Here is a 17,226-nt window from a genome sequence, read left to right on the forward strand (position 1 = left end):
CTGCCGGGTAGTCTTTGAGCTGGCTGCACCTGTGGGTCAAAATGTTGAGGAACATGATGCAAAGTCATCTGAAAAATAGAAGGTAGATCCAAGGGAGGTAGGACCCATCTGACCCGCTGGACCAGAAAACATTCTCTTCACAACCTCAAAGGAAGATCGCTACAGGCAGAAGGAAGACAATGGAGCAGAGAAATCAAGTTTCTGGCTCATCACCTCATTTTGCCCAGAGAACAATCCACCCGAGGCGAATGTTAGAGCCCAGCTGTCCACTGCAGAGGCTCCAAAAACCTCAGATTCGACTCAAACCTCCCAGATCAAACAAGGATGCGTCAGCTCAGAGTGTCATCCTACTCCAAGAATGTCAGAGCCGATTCACTCAGAGCAGTATTTGGATCTGAAGACATACCTTTCTTCGGACCCAAACCAGATGGACCCAGAAAACATGGATCCAAGGACTCTAAAACAGGTTAGATTAAAGAAGGAGCTGTAACGGGTCAAGTAGATGATGATCAACTTCCTGACCCGAAAGAACTGTGAGAACTGCCATCTGAATTTGTGCCTTGAATAATTTCCTCATCATCCTCGCCACAACTCCTTCCATAAGACTATTGGAGGAACAAGAACATGCTAGAGATGGTGACTTGGAGCACCTCTCTAAAAAGAAGAGGGCACTCTGGATGGGACTGGATCCAAATTAGGAGAATACGTTGTCCTTGATAAAGGTTTCAGATCTGAAGGTGTAGGATCCTGAACAGACTTGATCAGATCCGATGAGGGTCGGACCATTAGTAATTTTGGATCCAGTTTCTCTTTCTTCTTTTTAGATTCTGAGGAAAGAGAGGCTGAGACTCAGAGGGTTTAGACCTATTTATAGGGTCTCTGGATTTGTGTGTGGGGAATTGAGCCCCAGTAATGGCTTCAGAGACGGACGCTGGCAGCAAGCCTTTTAAATCAATTTATTCTTCCTGTCAGCTAGTGCTCAGGGGTTGAACCCATGACAGATACTGCAATCCTGTTGTAAATTATCCAGTCCCAAACAATATACACAGAGATTGTGGGCATCGGAATAAGGCAACTTGTGCCCACACTTAATCACACATTTTAAATCCTGTAGGACATTTTTTAGGCATTCTGAAGGGGAAAAAAAATATTGTAGCAACAGACGTACTAAAATAAACTTTTTTTAACCAGAAAGAGGTGGAAAAGTAAAATATCAACAGTGGTAAAGAAGAACTACAATATTCTTGTACAGAGGAAAAATATCAACTATGGTACGGAGGAGAGGTGTACACCAAGTATAATAGGGAAGGGAAGGTTAGGCCTACCAACAATAGTAGGAAAGCTTACACTCAAAAGTGACCAAAAAAAGGACAGTATTAAAGACTTAAAATAAAAGATTTAAAAAATAAAATTAATAGTCATGTATAAGGATTTTTATATTAAAAAAAAGACTCATCTTCCACTGTACACTCGAAAGCGGAAGGCAACCATGGCTAGACAAGATCACAGAGATGTTAGGGATTGGTGCATTATGGGTAGGGAAGGAACAAGAGTTTGATGGCTACGAGCTAGTATAATGACTGAGTTGGATCCAAATCCATTTGTTGAGGAATGAATGAAAACTGACATCAACAGACTATGGATGATTCTCGTAGATAAGTAATTACACCTTAGCAGTGATTCTTTTGAGAAACATTATAAAATTTTAAGATTTGGTCAAGAGTAACCACATCCCAGAACCATTTTTGTGTGTGTGTGTGTGTGTGTGTGTGTGTGTGTGTGTGTGTGTGTGTGTGTGTGTGTGTGTGCGTGCGCGCGTGTGTGTGCGCGTGTGTGTGTGTGCACCTCAAATGTTGGGACAACTTGAGAGGATATCCCTCCAACAGTCTAGCAGCATAGGCAGGACAGTACTGGTTTGGCATGGAAGAAAAGGTAGAAAAGATGGAAGAGGATGAAAATCACCCCTCAGGAAATTGAGTGATTACTTCCTCTTCAGAAGATTATTCACAGTTTCCTAAAAGGTTAGGCTAAACAGAGTGATAAGCATTTTATCCTTGCACTCATACGCAGGGAGGGAAGTAAACTTCTTCAGTTGTTGGCCCATTAGGGAGGGCTGGAAACTTTACAAGCAAACTGAAGAGTTGAAGTACTATACCTCAAGGTGACAAAAGCAAATTCCCTTATCTACCGTATCCAAAACTTCTGACTCCTTGTCTGGCAGGTAAGGTGGCAAAATTCAATAGTCCCCAAGTCTTGTGCTCCACCAAAGAGCACAAGTATTGACCCAAGGACGCCTGGTTAGGGGACTCACTCCGCTCAGCCAGGGACTTAAAAACAGTGTATACTTTTTTGGAGACAACAGAAGTATAGAGTGGGTACCTCCAAGTTGCACAGATGAAAACCTTAATGGTGGGCTCCACAGACAGGATGAACCAAGGCACCTCCTTCTTCTGCATGTAGTTATTTAAGATATTTTTTCTGGGAAAGGAACAGGGCTACAGGTCACTCTATGCTGTACTTCAAAAAAAATTAGCTTCCTCTGAAGAAAGGTACTCCAGAAAGGATGCAGCTGTAGGCTAGGACGAAATCATTGCCCTCACCTGTCTCTGGAATACACTTTCATAGAAAAAGCACCTCAAACTCCTTTTAAGAGCCTGAAAAGGAAGGTGTCAATCACCCACAATCACGAACTTCGGCAACAAACCCACACATAGGTTTGCTCAAGGATTAGGGCATGTCGGTCACACAATGGAGGCTTGATAACAGTAATATGGTACTTGGGAGTGCATTTGTTAAGGAGATCTGCACTAGACCTGGTAATGGCATCATGAAATGACACCTAAGGGAGTATACTTACCCGAGATTCAGGTTCCTACCAAAAGCAAATATCTATTTGATGTCTAGGCTCCTAGACCTAGTGCAATAATACATGGGGTAAAGCCCCTATAACCTGGGTCTTCATACCTTACTGGACCCAGACATTACCTAGAAATACAGAACTCGGCCTCCTCTAATCTTTACAGAGGACTCTAGTGACTATCCTCTTGAATAAGACCAGTCAGACAAGAGCTCCAGCTGATCTGAAGAATTAACACAACTTACACCCCAGAATGGATCTGAAGGTGGGAGCCAGGGGGGTCGTACTTCCTCTGAGTCCACTGTGCCTGCTTAAATGGAGGCCAAGTGCAGAACTGTGCCTTCAATAATTGTGGATGAGTAAAACAGCTCTGGAGCTCCATTTCTGAATAAAACATGCATCTCAGACGGCCTGATCAAAGGCCTAGCCTCCATTTCTCGGTCACACTGACAGTGCTACAGCTGAGACTTGGGAGTTCCATATGGGGATCAGTGACAGATTCTTATACGATGAACTGTCAAATACCACTGTTCTCTTGTTAGAATGTTAGAAGGTTTGACTAGAACTTATCCTTTATGTTATTTACAGATGGCCAAGTTGCAGTACTGGCACTCATGGCAATGCTTCACACTGTAGTCTAGTCACCTCTCAGACAAAGAAAATGCCAGTGCAGGTCATGGCTCAATATTTGGTAGCCTTAAGATTGAAGAATTGATTGATTGAAGAAATTTCTTTTTTTTTTTTTTTTTACAACAAACAGAACTTTTTACCAACTTGTATCAGGATGAAATCCAACCTATGCAAGTAGAAGAAAAAGAACTGGTGCCCACAGGAGCTAGGCACTTGGGAACTGCTCAGAAAAAATGTTGAATTCTGGCTGGAAAATAAGATTAATCTAAATGGAGATCCACTAAGAACAGCCCCCAGTATTACATTTGCAGTTCTTTTATATACCCAAACTCTTCAATATGATCTAATGAACTTCAGAAATGCAATATAATTGTCTTTGTGCTTACCATCTAAAAATACATTATCAACCAAAAAGCGACTTTCATCTGCTTTCTTTCCAGTTCTGGCAGATTCTAAAATCCATTGCATGGTAATTGCTGGAAAAGACCATTTTTTTGCAGCTTCATACTTAGAACCTTCAGCTTCCTTCAGAACCAGGTGTGTGCTTGCAAGCATGCCTTTCTTGGGGTTGGCTTTACGCACAAAGAACTCCTGCACCCTTTGAATCAAAGAAAGTAAGAAAATTAATATTTAATTCCAAGGACAGTAGAGGCACATAAAAGTGTACCAAACTGCTAGCTCAGCAAAAAAAAACCTGTTGCAGCAGGCCATAGACTCACTCCAATCAACACTATTTACAAAACATTTTTATGACATGCACTTGTCAATGATCATCTGCCAATTCAACACACCTGTTCACAACATACAAAATCATAATACCAAAACTTCAGTTTGATTCCATTTTACACAAATACTTTTAGGGTTTAATTTGAAATGTATTACCAATATCAACACTAAATATAAATATTTCATATGCAAATGTATATCACTAATAGTTTTACTTCACAAAACTATATTTGACTACCCTAAACTGAACTAAAACTGTGAAGAGACAAATATGTGCAATAAACACAACATGATCGGGACTAAGAAACCTTCATAAAATATTATTCATTATTTTCTTCATTTAATACATGTTAAATTAACCTGTAAAGACAGAGTATCATTATATCTATCAATACTACTAATTTTGGCCACAATTAGAAATTTACTGTAATATCCCTGGATTTCTCCCTTAACGTATTCATTTCTAAACCATGGACAGCAAATACATAAAATCATAAAAAGGAGAACAAACTTTTTCCAATTATGTGTTATTGTTTTTCTATCTAAAGCTAGTGGACACCAAAGAAAACCTGTTCAGAATTAATGCATATAGGAACAGTAGTGCTAAATGTAAATATCAGACCACAAAAACTGTCCAAAACATTGAAAGTCCAACAAAAGCCATTTGCTACTGTACTGTCAAAATATGGGCTGTCAATCTCCTTTAAAAGTCTATTAAATTCTTCAATATGTATTGTATTCATTACAGAAGAGCCTTGCTATTTACATGGACTTTAAAAAGCACGATGGATTAGTTTTCCAAAAAAGGAAAAGAAACCGTAGCTGTAGGAGACACTATAAATCTGTGCTTTAGTTACATCAGATTGAGTAGGAAATAAAGTTTTATCTACATAATTCCAATAAAACTGCTGTATCACGTTATTTGTAGTCTAACAGCTCTATAAGCATTTTAAATTAATCTGTTATATGTTCTGATTGAGATCAGTTTTGTTTTAAGCCTACATAAAATTTTGGATGGCAATTAAATTCCAAATGGGAAATAATACTGTTTTTTTTCATATTCTGTATCAACAACAAATCTCTTTTTCCTCTAAATATTATTTGTAAAACACATTCTATAGACATTAATGTGCTGCTATTTAATCAATTATTCAAAAGGGAAAAACCTTTGTCACTGTTTTCTTATTTTTGCATAATTAGTTCCAAGAAAATATCCTTCTGAACAAAATATTAAGAAAATCCAGTTCTTTAGAATAAATCTTATAAATAAAACTTCAAACCAATTTTGATATATTCTTAATATAAACAATTTCCTTGGCATATGTTGCAAGGGTAGCAAATTTGATTTTAAAGTGATTTTTTTTTCTTGTTTCAGATTAACACGTTTGTAAGCTAGACTTACACCTGGCAAAAGATGCAAGAGAGCATTTATGAGACTAACAGTGACAGAAGAATTATATTTGCTCTTTTGTGTAACAAAAGAGAAACGTTTGAAAGCTGCAACTTATTCCGCAGTAACTCTAAAATGAAATGTGGTTTCAAATAATTCTCTATACTTTATGCAATGGCAGGGAAACTCAAAATATGATCAATTTCTAAAACGTTACTGACTTCCAAGATATTTTGCGTGATAAATACTCTGCATTTCAATGTGTGTGATTATGGTTATGTTAAATGCTAGCATATTTGCATCATATTTAGCATAACTTTCAAGTTCTGAATCACTGAAACCAAATTTTTTATTGTTACAGTTTCAAAATGTTTTCTAAATATATGTAAATTATCTATAATATCTATTGTATTTTTTATGGTGTTCTAGTACTATTTGGTCAAATAGAATATAATGTTGATCTTATTAGATTATGCATTCCTTGAGGATCCAATGAATAAGTAAAACATTCTATACCAACTACAGTTGTGATCAAATACTTGCAGATATCTCCAATTTAGGCCTTTAACTATATCCACACATTTTCTCTTTTTGAAAACAGAAATTAGTATAATTAAGATTTTGTTGGATTCTGGTTATCCGAGTATTTAACTTTAGTTTATTCTTACACCCTTTGGAAATTTTACCATGGACATATAACCTTAGAACACCCCAGAAAGCATTCACACTGTCCTCATCATTACCATTTAATATATACTAAGTATAATTGTGTAGCAAGACCAAAAAAAAAAAAAAAAAAAAGAGTGTAAGAAATGTATATTTTTAAATCAATCAAGTCCTTTAGTTTTAATGTATTAATCCACTGTTTACTTCTTAGCTGAAGTTGCAATTCCTTGCTCTTCACCAGCACTGGAATCTATTGTATCCAATAGTAGTACAAGTAGTACAAGAACCTCTCCCAAGGTGGTCTGAGAGGATTGACAACCAACATAACAATCAAGTTTCTAACCATTTTTACAAGGGAAATTACCCTTGCAGGGGGGAGAGGGGTACAACAAAAACAGGAATCAGAAGTGGTAAACCCCACACCCCCCATAGTTACAGATTATGAAGGAGACAATTTTAAAGTCATTAGCAGGGCAGGTTTTCGTATATACAATTACAGCGATTTTTCAGTTACAGATACACTTTTCAGTCTACTTACCAAGGGCTTCAAATATGTCCCTCAACGTAATAGTAATATCACTAAAGTCATCATGGATTTAAAAATCTTCATTAGAAAATTAAATTTGGAAAACCTTGTTGGATCTAAAACCCACCAAGTAGATACCATTACCCTCAAAAGGTCTAGTACCTTTAATCCACCGATACATCCTCAGTTAAGAAATTTAGAAACAAAAATAGAGAAACGAATCAGGGGACATACATAGACACAACAGGTATGTACCGAACTTTAGTACAGTTGAACAAGATCTACTTATTGAACTAAGTCACAACCCCAACATCAGGGTTATGGAACCGGATAAAAGGGGTAGCATAGTCCTTATGGATAAAATTTTGTACGAAGGTAAAATGAATGCCATCTTATATAATGATACACGTTACAGACCGGTATCAATTAATGAGATCAATATTTCATACAAAAAATAGATCTAGCTATTAAGGATTTATTTGATCAAGGGGTTATAGATTTTGGTACATATTCATACCTTGATAATACGAATCCTAGGGTACCCTCAATATTTGGAGCACCAAAAATACATAAAGACGTTGAAAATCCACCATTGAGGCCCACTGTCTCTGCCCAGGGACTGGAAATTTAAACAATTGTGGGGTAAGGAGCAGTATTTACTTAAGGATTCTTGGGAATTTCTGGGTAAAATCAGCCCCGATCTCAATGTTCCTAACTTGCAATTCCTTACTATAGATGTGGTAGATCTCTTCTCAGTTATACCACATGAGAAGGGACTTGACTGGTTAGAGGAAGCATTGAGAGAGAATCCAGGGGCCTGTGATAATGACATTTTTCTTGTCATGGAACTAGCGGATTTGGTACTACACAATAATTTTCTATATTTTTTCAGAGAACATTTTAAACAAACATCAGGGGTGGCTATGGGTGCTAATTGTGCCCCAACATATGCAGATATAGTTCTGTCAGTATGGGAAAAAAGTATATAACAAACAGCGAATACAGTAAACACTGGACGTCTTATTCCAGGTTCTTGGACGATATCTGTATTTTTTGGACATGCACGACAAGTTTATTAGCGGAATTTATAAAATATCTAAATTTCACCACTGATTTTTTGACCTTTACACACCAGGTAAACATCAAGCAGGTCAACTATTTAGATGTATCCTTAAGGGTGGAAGACACTGGTTTCAAATCTACCATCTACAGGAAACTTACATTTTCCAACAGTTATATTCATTACAATAGTTCCCATCCAAGACATCAGAAGAAGGGTATAGTCAAGGGACAATTTGTTAGGGCATCCCGTATGACTTCTGATGACCGTGATTATAAACAAGAATGTTTAAATCTCACGCGGATGTTTCAGGAGAGAGGGTATCCTGAGGATTTTATTTCAAGTATTAGTAAGGAGGTTATGGAAGGTAGGAATACTAAATATAAACCTATTCTAGGCACAGGCAAGGTAGAAAAATCTACGAGAGCTAGTGGGGAACATGATTTTGAAGAAGGGTTCAATAGTGTTTTTGTCACTGAATATAGTGCTAATTCTGGTGTTACCAAGAATATAATAGAAAAAGAATGGGAAAGTTTCTGAGACATCAATGACCTCAGTAACCTTAAAGGAAAAACAGTAAGAACAGTGTTTCGTAAAGGGAGCAATACTAAAAATATATTGGAGTATGAACCTTGGGTTAATGGGTTTTCAAACCAATGCAAAGGAACGTACAGGTGTGATACCTGTACGCAATGTAAATACATATCACACATTGAAAGTATATACTGCAGCCAGAAATAGGTGGATAACAGCATCCATCCACCTATTCCAATTGTAATAGTCAAGGGCTGATATATTTGGCTACATGTCAAAAATGTCAAGGGTTTTATATTGGTAAAACCGAAAGACACCTGAAGCGAAGGATATATGAACATATATATGAAGTAGAGGCACAAAATTCCAGTAATGCCCTGTTTCGGCACACTTTGATATGCAACCAGGCCAGGTTTTAATTCTTTGTATTAGAGACTATGCACCAAGACAACAGAGGGGGTCCTTGGGAGATTAGATTAGAACACCAGGAAACTTACTGGCAAATCCTATTGGAAGCAAATAAAATACCTGGCTTGAATGATTTTATATCCATTGCACCATTGTTAAAACTGAAAGCTGCTAGGTTGTGAATTGGTCTTATATAAATGTTTTTTATGAACATGTGCTATGTGGCTTGTAGTACAAACTTCAGTTTTTATATAAAGAATATATATTCTAGTACACATATATATTTTTATGTATACTCATGTTTATATATATATATATATATATATATATATATATATATATATATATATATATATATATTTTTTTTAAATATTATATATAATTATTGGTTTATCAGTTTTGACAAGTGAATTTGGTTTTATTGCTTTAAATTTTAATTAAACAATGGTTTTAATTGATTACAGCATAGTATATAAACTTAGTTGGGCATCTCATCAGTGTATCGGAAGAAGTCAGGGACTTATGCTGACGAAAACGGTGTATTGGTATTTTACTGACGTTCATATAATAATCTGTTGTGGTCTCCCACGGACTGATTTTGGTTTTTTTTTTGTGGTGTTTTAGTACTATTTGGTTAAATCAAATATAATGTTGATCTTATTAGATTATGCATTCCTTGAGGATCCAATGAATAAGTAAAAAATTCTATACCAACTACAGTTGTGATCAAATACTTGTAGATATCTCCAATTTAGGCCTTTAACTATATCCACACATTTTCTCTTTTTGAAAAAATAAATTAGTATAATTAAGATTTTGTTGGATTCTGGTTATCGGAGTATTTAACTTAAGTTTATTCTTACACTCTTTGGAAATTTTACCATGAAGATATAACCTTAGAACACCCCCAAAAGCATTCACACTGTCCTCATCATTACCATTTAATATTAAAAGAATAGCACAGTATTAAAGTAGTCATTAAATATTTACATTTTATCATATATAATAAGGGAATTCTGTTAGCAATTGCTAGTTATAATTAATAACCAATTACAACATAAGTGCACCAGGTCAAACATGGGACAATATAGCACTTGAAAAGATTTGATTTGGGAACATAAGCTATTAAACATCTACATACCAAGTATAATTGTGTAGCAAGACCAAAAGAAAAAAAAAGTGTGCAAGAAATGTATATTTTAAATCAATCAAGTCTTTTAGTTTTAATGTATTAATCCCACTGTTTACTTCTTAGCTGAAGTTGCAATTCCTTGCTCTTCTCCAGCACTGGAATCTATTGTATCGAATAAATAACTTGAAATCCCCATCCCAGAATCAGATTCCATTTTCTACTGAAATAAATACATGACTACATATGTACTATTTTATTTTCTTAACCTATAAATACCACCTTTTACACTACTCTAGAACAAATACATTTTCTTTACTAATAATCAAAGTTCTTTACTACTAAACAAAGTCTCTCTAGCCATACTATCCTCCGTCTCTCTAAATTCTCTTTACAGAAGATTTTTCTTTCTTCTATACTCTAGTTGCATATTTTACATAATTACTCTTTCATCACTTGTCTTTTATTGTATTATTACCTCCTTTTCATACTACTTTACTATAAATATTCTAGCTCTAAAGCTCTTTGCTTTGTCCTTTCTGATTTCCATATTATAACCGGCTAGAAGCATAGTACACAATGTATGCATCTACATAGTTACCTTATTACTTTTTATCCTTCTAAGGTTTTATTTTGTAATTTGCAATGTGTATCTCAATATGTTTTTATTCTTCTTCTAGTCCTATGTTAAAATGACTTTTAAGTTTGTTTTTTTTTTTTCACTTAGTTATCTTGGAGCTTTTCTCCCCGGGCCTCTACTGAAAATGGACATATATCCAGTTAGACTAGCCCTGTCAACAAATGTAAAATAAATAAATAAATAAAAATAAAAATGAATAAAAACATTATTACAAGTTTAGCTCTAAGCACTTGGATATTATCCAACATAAATAATCTACTCTTTCTATAATAAGTGCTGTAAGCATTTCTTTATTATAACTATACTGAAAAATAACTTCAGGGATCAAAGAACTATTTTTCCACAGTATAGCAACTCTTCTCTCTACTTTGTATGAAGAATGTGCCAAAATATTATAAAATATTTAGCATAAAACCTACTACAGTCTTGCTCTAGCAGACATGTCTCTTGGAGAAGGGCAATACCACTTTTAAGTTTTAGAAATTTCAGTAATCTGCTCCTTTTTGAATATTATTAATACCATGGACATTTAAAGATGTACATTACGTGATATCATTCTAAATGCAAATTAGAAATATTACATGTGATGACAATCTTCTAATAATGAAATTTATAACAAAGAAATCGTAACTCTTTCAAACAGTAACATCTATAATTACTAGACTGACTGCATAAATCTCAATGTTATTAAGAATCTAACATCTACATACAATATTAAATGTAAACTAACTATTGAACTGATAAGACTTCTAGTGTAATACTAAATTATTCCTCTAAACAGTTTTAAAACAATCCTTTCTACAGCTCTTACATTTAGTAATACACACTTTAAAATGTTTCAGTATTACTACAGTCTCTTTACAGCCTTCTCTCCTTATGTTTATATCCACAATATACGTACACAACTTTCACTTTACTCATATATATTTACCACTCATTCTTTTCCTCTCTCTTCAACTTATAAACTATACAATTATGCTTCTTTTAAACTGCTGAAAATGTTCTAAGTGTACATTGCTTCCTTTTATCTTTTAATATGCTGTCAGTTGTACAGTTATTTATTAATATTTTGTGCTAATAGCCTATTCACATACATGCTTTTCTATTTAGAGTCATAAACAGTAATCCATCTGTACCTACAAAGACTTTCCCTTGTAACTAAACAGATAAATGAGTATCTAGCTACAATTCTTAATGACATGTTTACATGGAGACACATTACTGTATATCAGAGCCTTCCAGTTTTTGGATGATATTAAATTCTTTCAAAGAGGCTGTAGCAGTTATTTGGAGAAAGGGAGGTATCTGTAACCTAGAACCATGTGTGTAGCTGTGTAGCTCACTATGGTGCCAAATTGTGGTAGCTTTCATCAACAAGAGCAAGGGAGCATGCACATGCACAGGAATATGTAGTGGCTCCAAAGTGATATGGGTCGCATGGCAGTTGGCTTAGACTATTAAAGACCTCTTAATGAGCGGTTTCCTAAAATCTAGTGGTGCAGGTTTGGATTCCCTCAACTTTCATTGCCTAACTGTGCAATTCTGAGCAAGTAGCAAGTCTTTTAACCAAACACTGCTCCTGGACAGAGTCTGAAAATGGTACATGGAGATCAGTGCTCTACCCTGGAAAATAAATAAATAATCCTGAGTAAAAAGAAACCTTTTTGTTGGAGGTTGGCATAATGGTTAAGGTGTTTACTTCACAGACACAAGGTATAGGGGTTTGATTCTCACATGGGGTAATTGTCTAGACTTAAAATGGCCCTTAAGGGCAGGTAGCCTAGTACTAGTCTATGAACCTATAAACTTATGTCTCCATGCCTATGGCAGGGATTAAATCATAAAACTAAAAGAAAGTTCCTACTGTTAGGATACCAGTGAGGATACAAGCAACCCCCTTGGCTGAGTGGAATGATGCCCTCTTCCCCCCATGGCACTAAAAGATGAGATGAAGTCCAAAAGGGGAGGCTTGATGGCCAGTAGATATTAGGGCAAAAAATCAAAGAAAGAAAAAACTTCCGCCAATTTCATCCCACCTCCCCCCCTTATTGCCTAATCAAGGAAAAAGGAAGAAAAAAAAATGTTAACAGAAAATTTCGAACCTTTACAACAGAGTATTACACTCAAAACTGTAAACAATGTCTCTGGATTCTTGAAGGGGAAAGCATGAATGATTTTAAATAATGACTTAAAATCCACAGTCAGTTTTAAGAATGGGAATTGTCGCACAAGAGGTATTATTTATATGGCTAAATGTTCTGGGTGTGGCAGGCAAAACAGAGAGGGCGTTGAGAAAAAGGATACAAGAGCATAACTACAACATGAGCAAAAAGGATTTTAACAACATCCTGGATAGGCACTCAAAACCCTGTAGTAATAGTAAGATTGGAACAATTGAAATTGTTGAAATTAACTTGGGGGGGGGATTTCCTTGAGTATAATGAAGTAATCTGGCAACTTACCCATTCTGAATGACAGCACTGCTTTGCAACCACAGCCCTGAAAATATGAATTTGGTTTTGAATTATTTTAACAGAAATACGTGTGCGCGTGTGTGTGCGTGTGGGGGGGGGGGGTGCATGATAGCCTGCAGCACCAAATTTAGGTCTCAACGGGGAGTAGGGCCTTTATAAGGGGGGCTTTAAAAGAAGAGTTCCTCTCAGAAATGCTTTAGAGAGTTTATGTAAAGCAACTGAAGAAGCTTGGAAACTAATATGAAAATGGGACATTGTTGCTAATTGGACTTTGTCGAAGAAGTCGATCCTTCTTTGAAAGTTTGGCTCGAAAATCAAGAATCCCATGAATAGGAGCTGAAAAAGGATCAATGTTATTTTGAAGTGCCCACTGAATGAATCTTTTCCACTTAATGGAGTACAGCTTGCGTGTATATGGCCTATGAGAAGACAGAAGTATGTGCAGGACTGCAGAAGACAGCACAGGCTGTCTGGCTTTTAATGGAACTGGAGAAACCAGGCAGTCAGCCTGAGATTGGGTATATCTGGGTGAATCATGCCTGTAAGGTGAGACAGGAGGCCTGGAGTTGGATCCAGAATCCACAGTTGGTGAAGTAAGTGAGGCCAAAGGAAGGAGAACCAAATCTGTCAAGGCCAATACAGTGTAATGAAGATTATTTTGCTCTTTAAGCTGGACACTTTCTGTAGAAATTTCAGAATTAATGCAATCAGGGGTAAGGCATAAAGAAAACCGGAGGGCCAATTCTAAAGAAGAGCATCCCTTGGTGACTCGCCACATGGGGGGATCAGGGCGAAGTAGCTGTTGCACTTGATTGGGGGGAGAGGCGAAAAGACTGCAGCAAGGTTAGGATGCCTTTTATGCTGGACATAGATTGCTTCTCGGTAACATGTTAGGAGATTGAGTGCAGAGAGAGCCTTAAGGCGATCTGTGTAGTATAGGGTATTAATATCCTGGATTGTCCTGGTGAGGGACCTTTGAGGGAGTTCCAACTGCTACAAGTCCCTGGTTAGGTACATGCCCCCCACTGAAGGAATTTCCTGTCACTTTTTGATTGAGGGTTCATTCGTGGGGTAGAAGAATGCACCTGCTCAGTTTGTCTGCTATCACACTGGACTTTCCCGGAATATGCGTTGCTATGAGAAAGTGGTTAAATGAGACAGCTTATTGCCACACTCAGAGCTTCTCAACACAAGGGGTAGGATTCTGGTTCCCCCTGGTTTGTTGATGAACCAGCCTACTGACATGTTGTCTGTCTGAACTACAATCGTCCCAAAGGGGAAAGCATCCTGGAAAGCCTGCAATGCTAAGAGCACTGCTGTCATCTGTAGGACACCGATATGCAAGCTGGCCTCTTCGGGAGACCAAGTGCCTATGACATGTTTTCCCAGAAAATACCCCATCCCCACCATAGCTGGGAAGCATCCATTGTCACTGTAGTCTAGAGCAGGGGGGAGAACAAACTACCTTGCAGAATTTAATATGATTGAATCCACCATCTGAGATCTTTTCTGCATATACTGGTGATCCTGAGTTGACATCTGATGGTGAAGGATGGACAACTGGGCTGATAGCAGCCCCCGCAGAATTCTCATGTCAAATCTGGCCAGTGGGACTAGCGTTATTGCTGCTGCTATGGACCGTAGAGTCCGAAGTATCAGTTGTGCTGAGATCTTCTTGCTGCAGATTATTTTTGTGACTTGCAAACTGATTACTTCCACTTCTGAAGGGGGGGGGGGGGCTATTGTTTTTTTTGTGTTGAGAATTGCTCCTACAAAGTTTAAACTTTGAGTGAGCTCTAGATAAGATTTCTTGTAGTTTATGGATATCCTTAGACATGAATACATTTGGAGAACGTAGTCACTTGTCTTCAATAGTTGATGCCTGGTAGAGGCAGAAATTAATTATTTTTACTTTATTTTTATATTTGTTAATTGGGAAAGTCTGGACTTGGAACGAGCCAATTTTCAGCGAAGGGAGAAACGTTCCAGATGCATGTCTTTGTAACGCAAGAGGAAACCAGAGCACCCAGTGGAAACCTACACGAATGCAGGGAGGACATGCACACTCCGCACAAAAGGTACCCAGCCGAGAACTGAACCGAAGAACCTCTTGCTGTGAAGCAACAATGGTAACCGCAGCACCACTGCGTCAACCAAAAGGCAGAACTCTGAACTGATGATGACTGGCACCCAGCCAGCAGTCTAAGAGCATCTGGCATCACTTGTTGATCTTTATGTGACAATAGGCATGCTGAAGGTCTATCGAGCACATCCAGTTGTCCTTTTCCAAAAAAAGAAGAATGGACTGAACCATGACCATCCAGAACGTGTGTCGAACAGACTTGTTTGAGTTGTTGAAATCCAAGATTGGTACCAGTCCAGTTTTCTTTGGCACTAAAAAGAAGTTCTGGATTCTCTCTAGTCTGGTGGGATGTCTTGGATGACTCATTTTTCTAGCAGCTTTTATACCCAAACAGCTGCTTGTTCCCTCTGACTGGGTGGAACATTAGTGATTTTCTTGCAATGTGGAGGAGGAAGGGAAAATGGTGTAATACATCCTCTGGAAATGATCCTCTGCACCCAGGGGTCTGATGTTATTTCTAGCCAGGCTCTCCAGTGCAAGGACAGTCAACCCCTGGTTCCCTCCAGAGCAGGGCAATCAGGCCTCCGTTCAGGAGCACTGGAAGGGTCTGCCAAAGAATGTTTCTCTGGACCCTTGGTTTTACAGGCCTACTCTGCCATAAGGGTGGCATCTATCGTTGGACTTTCCCCTTTGCCCCTGGGGGAACTATTTCCATGAGCGCCTTGAAAAGACCCTTAGTACTTCATGGATGGCATTTTTCCACTACTTCGCTGATTCCTGGAAAAGAATCTCAGAGGAATGGAGAAACATACATCCATGGAAGGTGGGGTCTTACCATCTTTCTCACACCTGGACAAGGTGTCTTTTACCTTAGGGCCAAATAAGGATGTGCCATCAAAAGCAGCATTGACAGACGTAGTTAAAAGGCTCCGCAAAGTCTCAAGTGCATCTAGGCATGCCCCCTGATGGAAATGCCAAAAACAGCTGCTCTACTTGTTCCTTCAGCTGCACGAAAAATGAGCCTCATGGAAAAGTTAGAAATAGACTGGAGGATATCCAACTGAGAAGTAACAGAGGCCTGTACTTCCTCAGAAACGGATCCGGAGTGTGTATCTGGCAGCTCTTTAGTCAGATCTCTGTAACCTAGTGAAATGTGCCAGGTAGTTCAGGGACCATAAGGAGACTGCTGAAACTTAGACATAATCCAAGACATATCCATCACCCGAGACTCTTTGTTGGGGGGGATGGATAAAGGAACTTTCCTCAGCTAGTTCCTTGCTTGTGGCTGCTGTCACAACCATGGCGTCCACAGGTACACCTTTAGTCCAAAACTGCTTTTCTTCAGGAGCAGTAATAATTTTGTCCAGTCTCCAGGAGATTGGCGCAATGGTGTCAGGGGCCTTCCATGCCCGCCGAGAGATCAATTCAATCAGCGCATCAATGGGCGGGTACCAAAAGCCTCTAGGTGCATGGACTCCTCAGACAAAGGATTGTTGGGCTTCCAGTCACTTCTCTGTTTTAGAATTTCTAGGATGTCTCCAAAGGAACATCATCAGGTGGTGTCTTTAGTGACAGATTCCTCCAGGGAATCCAAGTAACTTCCTCTTGCACAACTTTGTCTTAATAGGGACCTCCTCAGTGGGATGCTCTGCAGAAGTATCAGAAGTGGGAACACCCTTCTGGGAAGCCTGGGGTTTTGGTACTCGCTGTCCCTGTGGAGAAAAAGGTTGAGACTCTGTATGCAGAGATGACAAGGTTCAGGACTGAGGAGGAACCATCTGAGCTGTTGAATAAGACATGGCTCTCTTCAAAACCTCAAAGGCTTATCCCCCCTGAGAGGCACAGGACTCCAGATCAGAGAGGGCAAACCTCTGGATCCTATAGTCCTTCCCTGCTCCAAGAAAAATCCTCCAGAGGCAAAAGCCGGAGCCGAGCTAATCCAAGTTGAAGACCCGAGGTGCAGACATAGCTATGAGAACTTCTGAGTCAACTCCAACACCTTGGAGCAAAAGAACTATAGCTCCAAGAGGTCTCCATTTCCAATTGAACAGAAGAACTCAGAGTAAGCATAGGCTCAGAGGACAGGGGTATCTTTGGATTCGA

The 17,226-nt window shown here is 38.1% G+C and overlaps 1 protein-coding gene across 1 annotated transcript in view; it reads right to left on the minus strand.

The window, feature by feature from the left end:
• Positions 1-17,226, minus strand: part of TOPBP1 (DNA topoisomerase II binding protein 1) — a 1,495,804-nt gene that overhangs the window by 1,094,393 nt on the left and 384,185 nt on the right. Inside the window, exon 8 of the mRNA XM_044066718.1 lies at positions 3,874-4,085. Within this exon, the coding sequence (XP_043922653.1) occupies positions 3,874-4,085 (212 nt within the window). The remainder of the gene's footprint in view (positions 1-3,873; positions 4,086-17,226) is intronic.

The sequence above is a fragment of the Protopterus annectens genome, chromosome 3.part1, assembly GCF_019279795.1.
Source record: "Protopterus annectens isolate FY-2018-M chromosome 3.part1, PAN1.0, whole genome shotgun sequence".
Classification (NCBI taxonomy): domain Eukaryota; kingdom Metazoa; phylum Chordata; order Ceratodontiformes; family Protopteridae; genus Protopterus; species Protopterus annectens.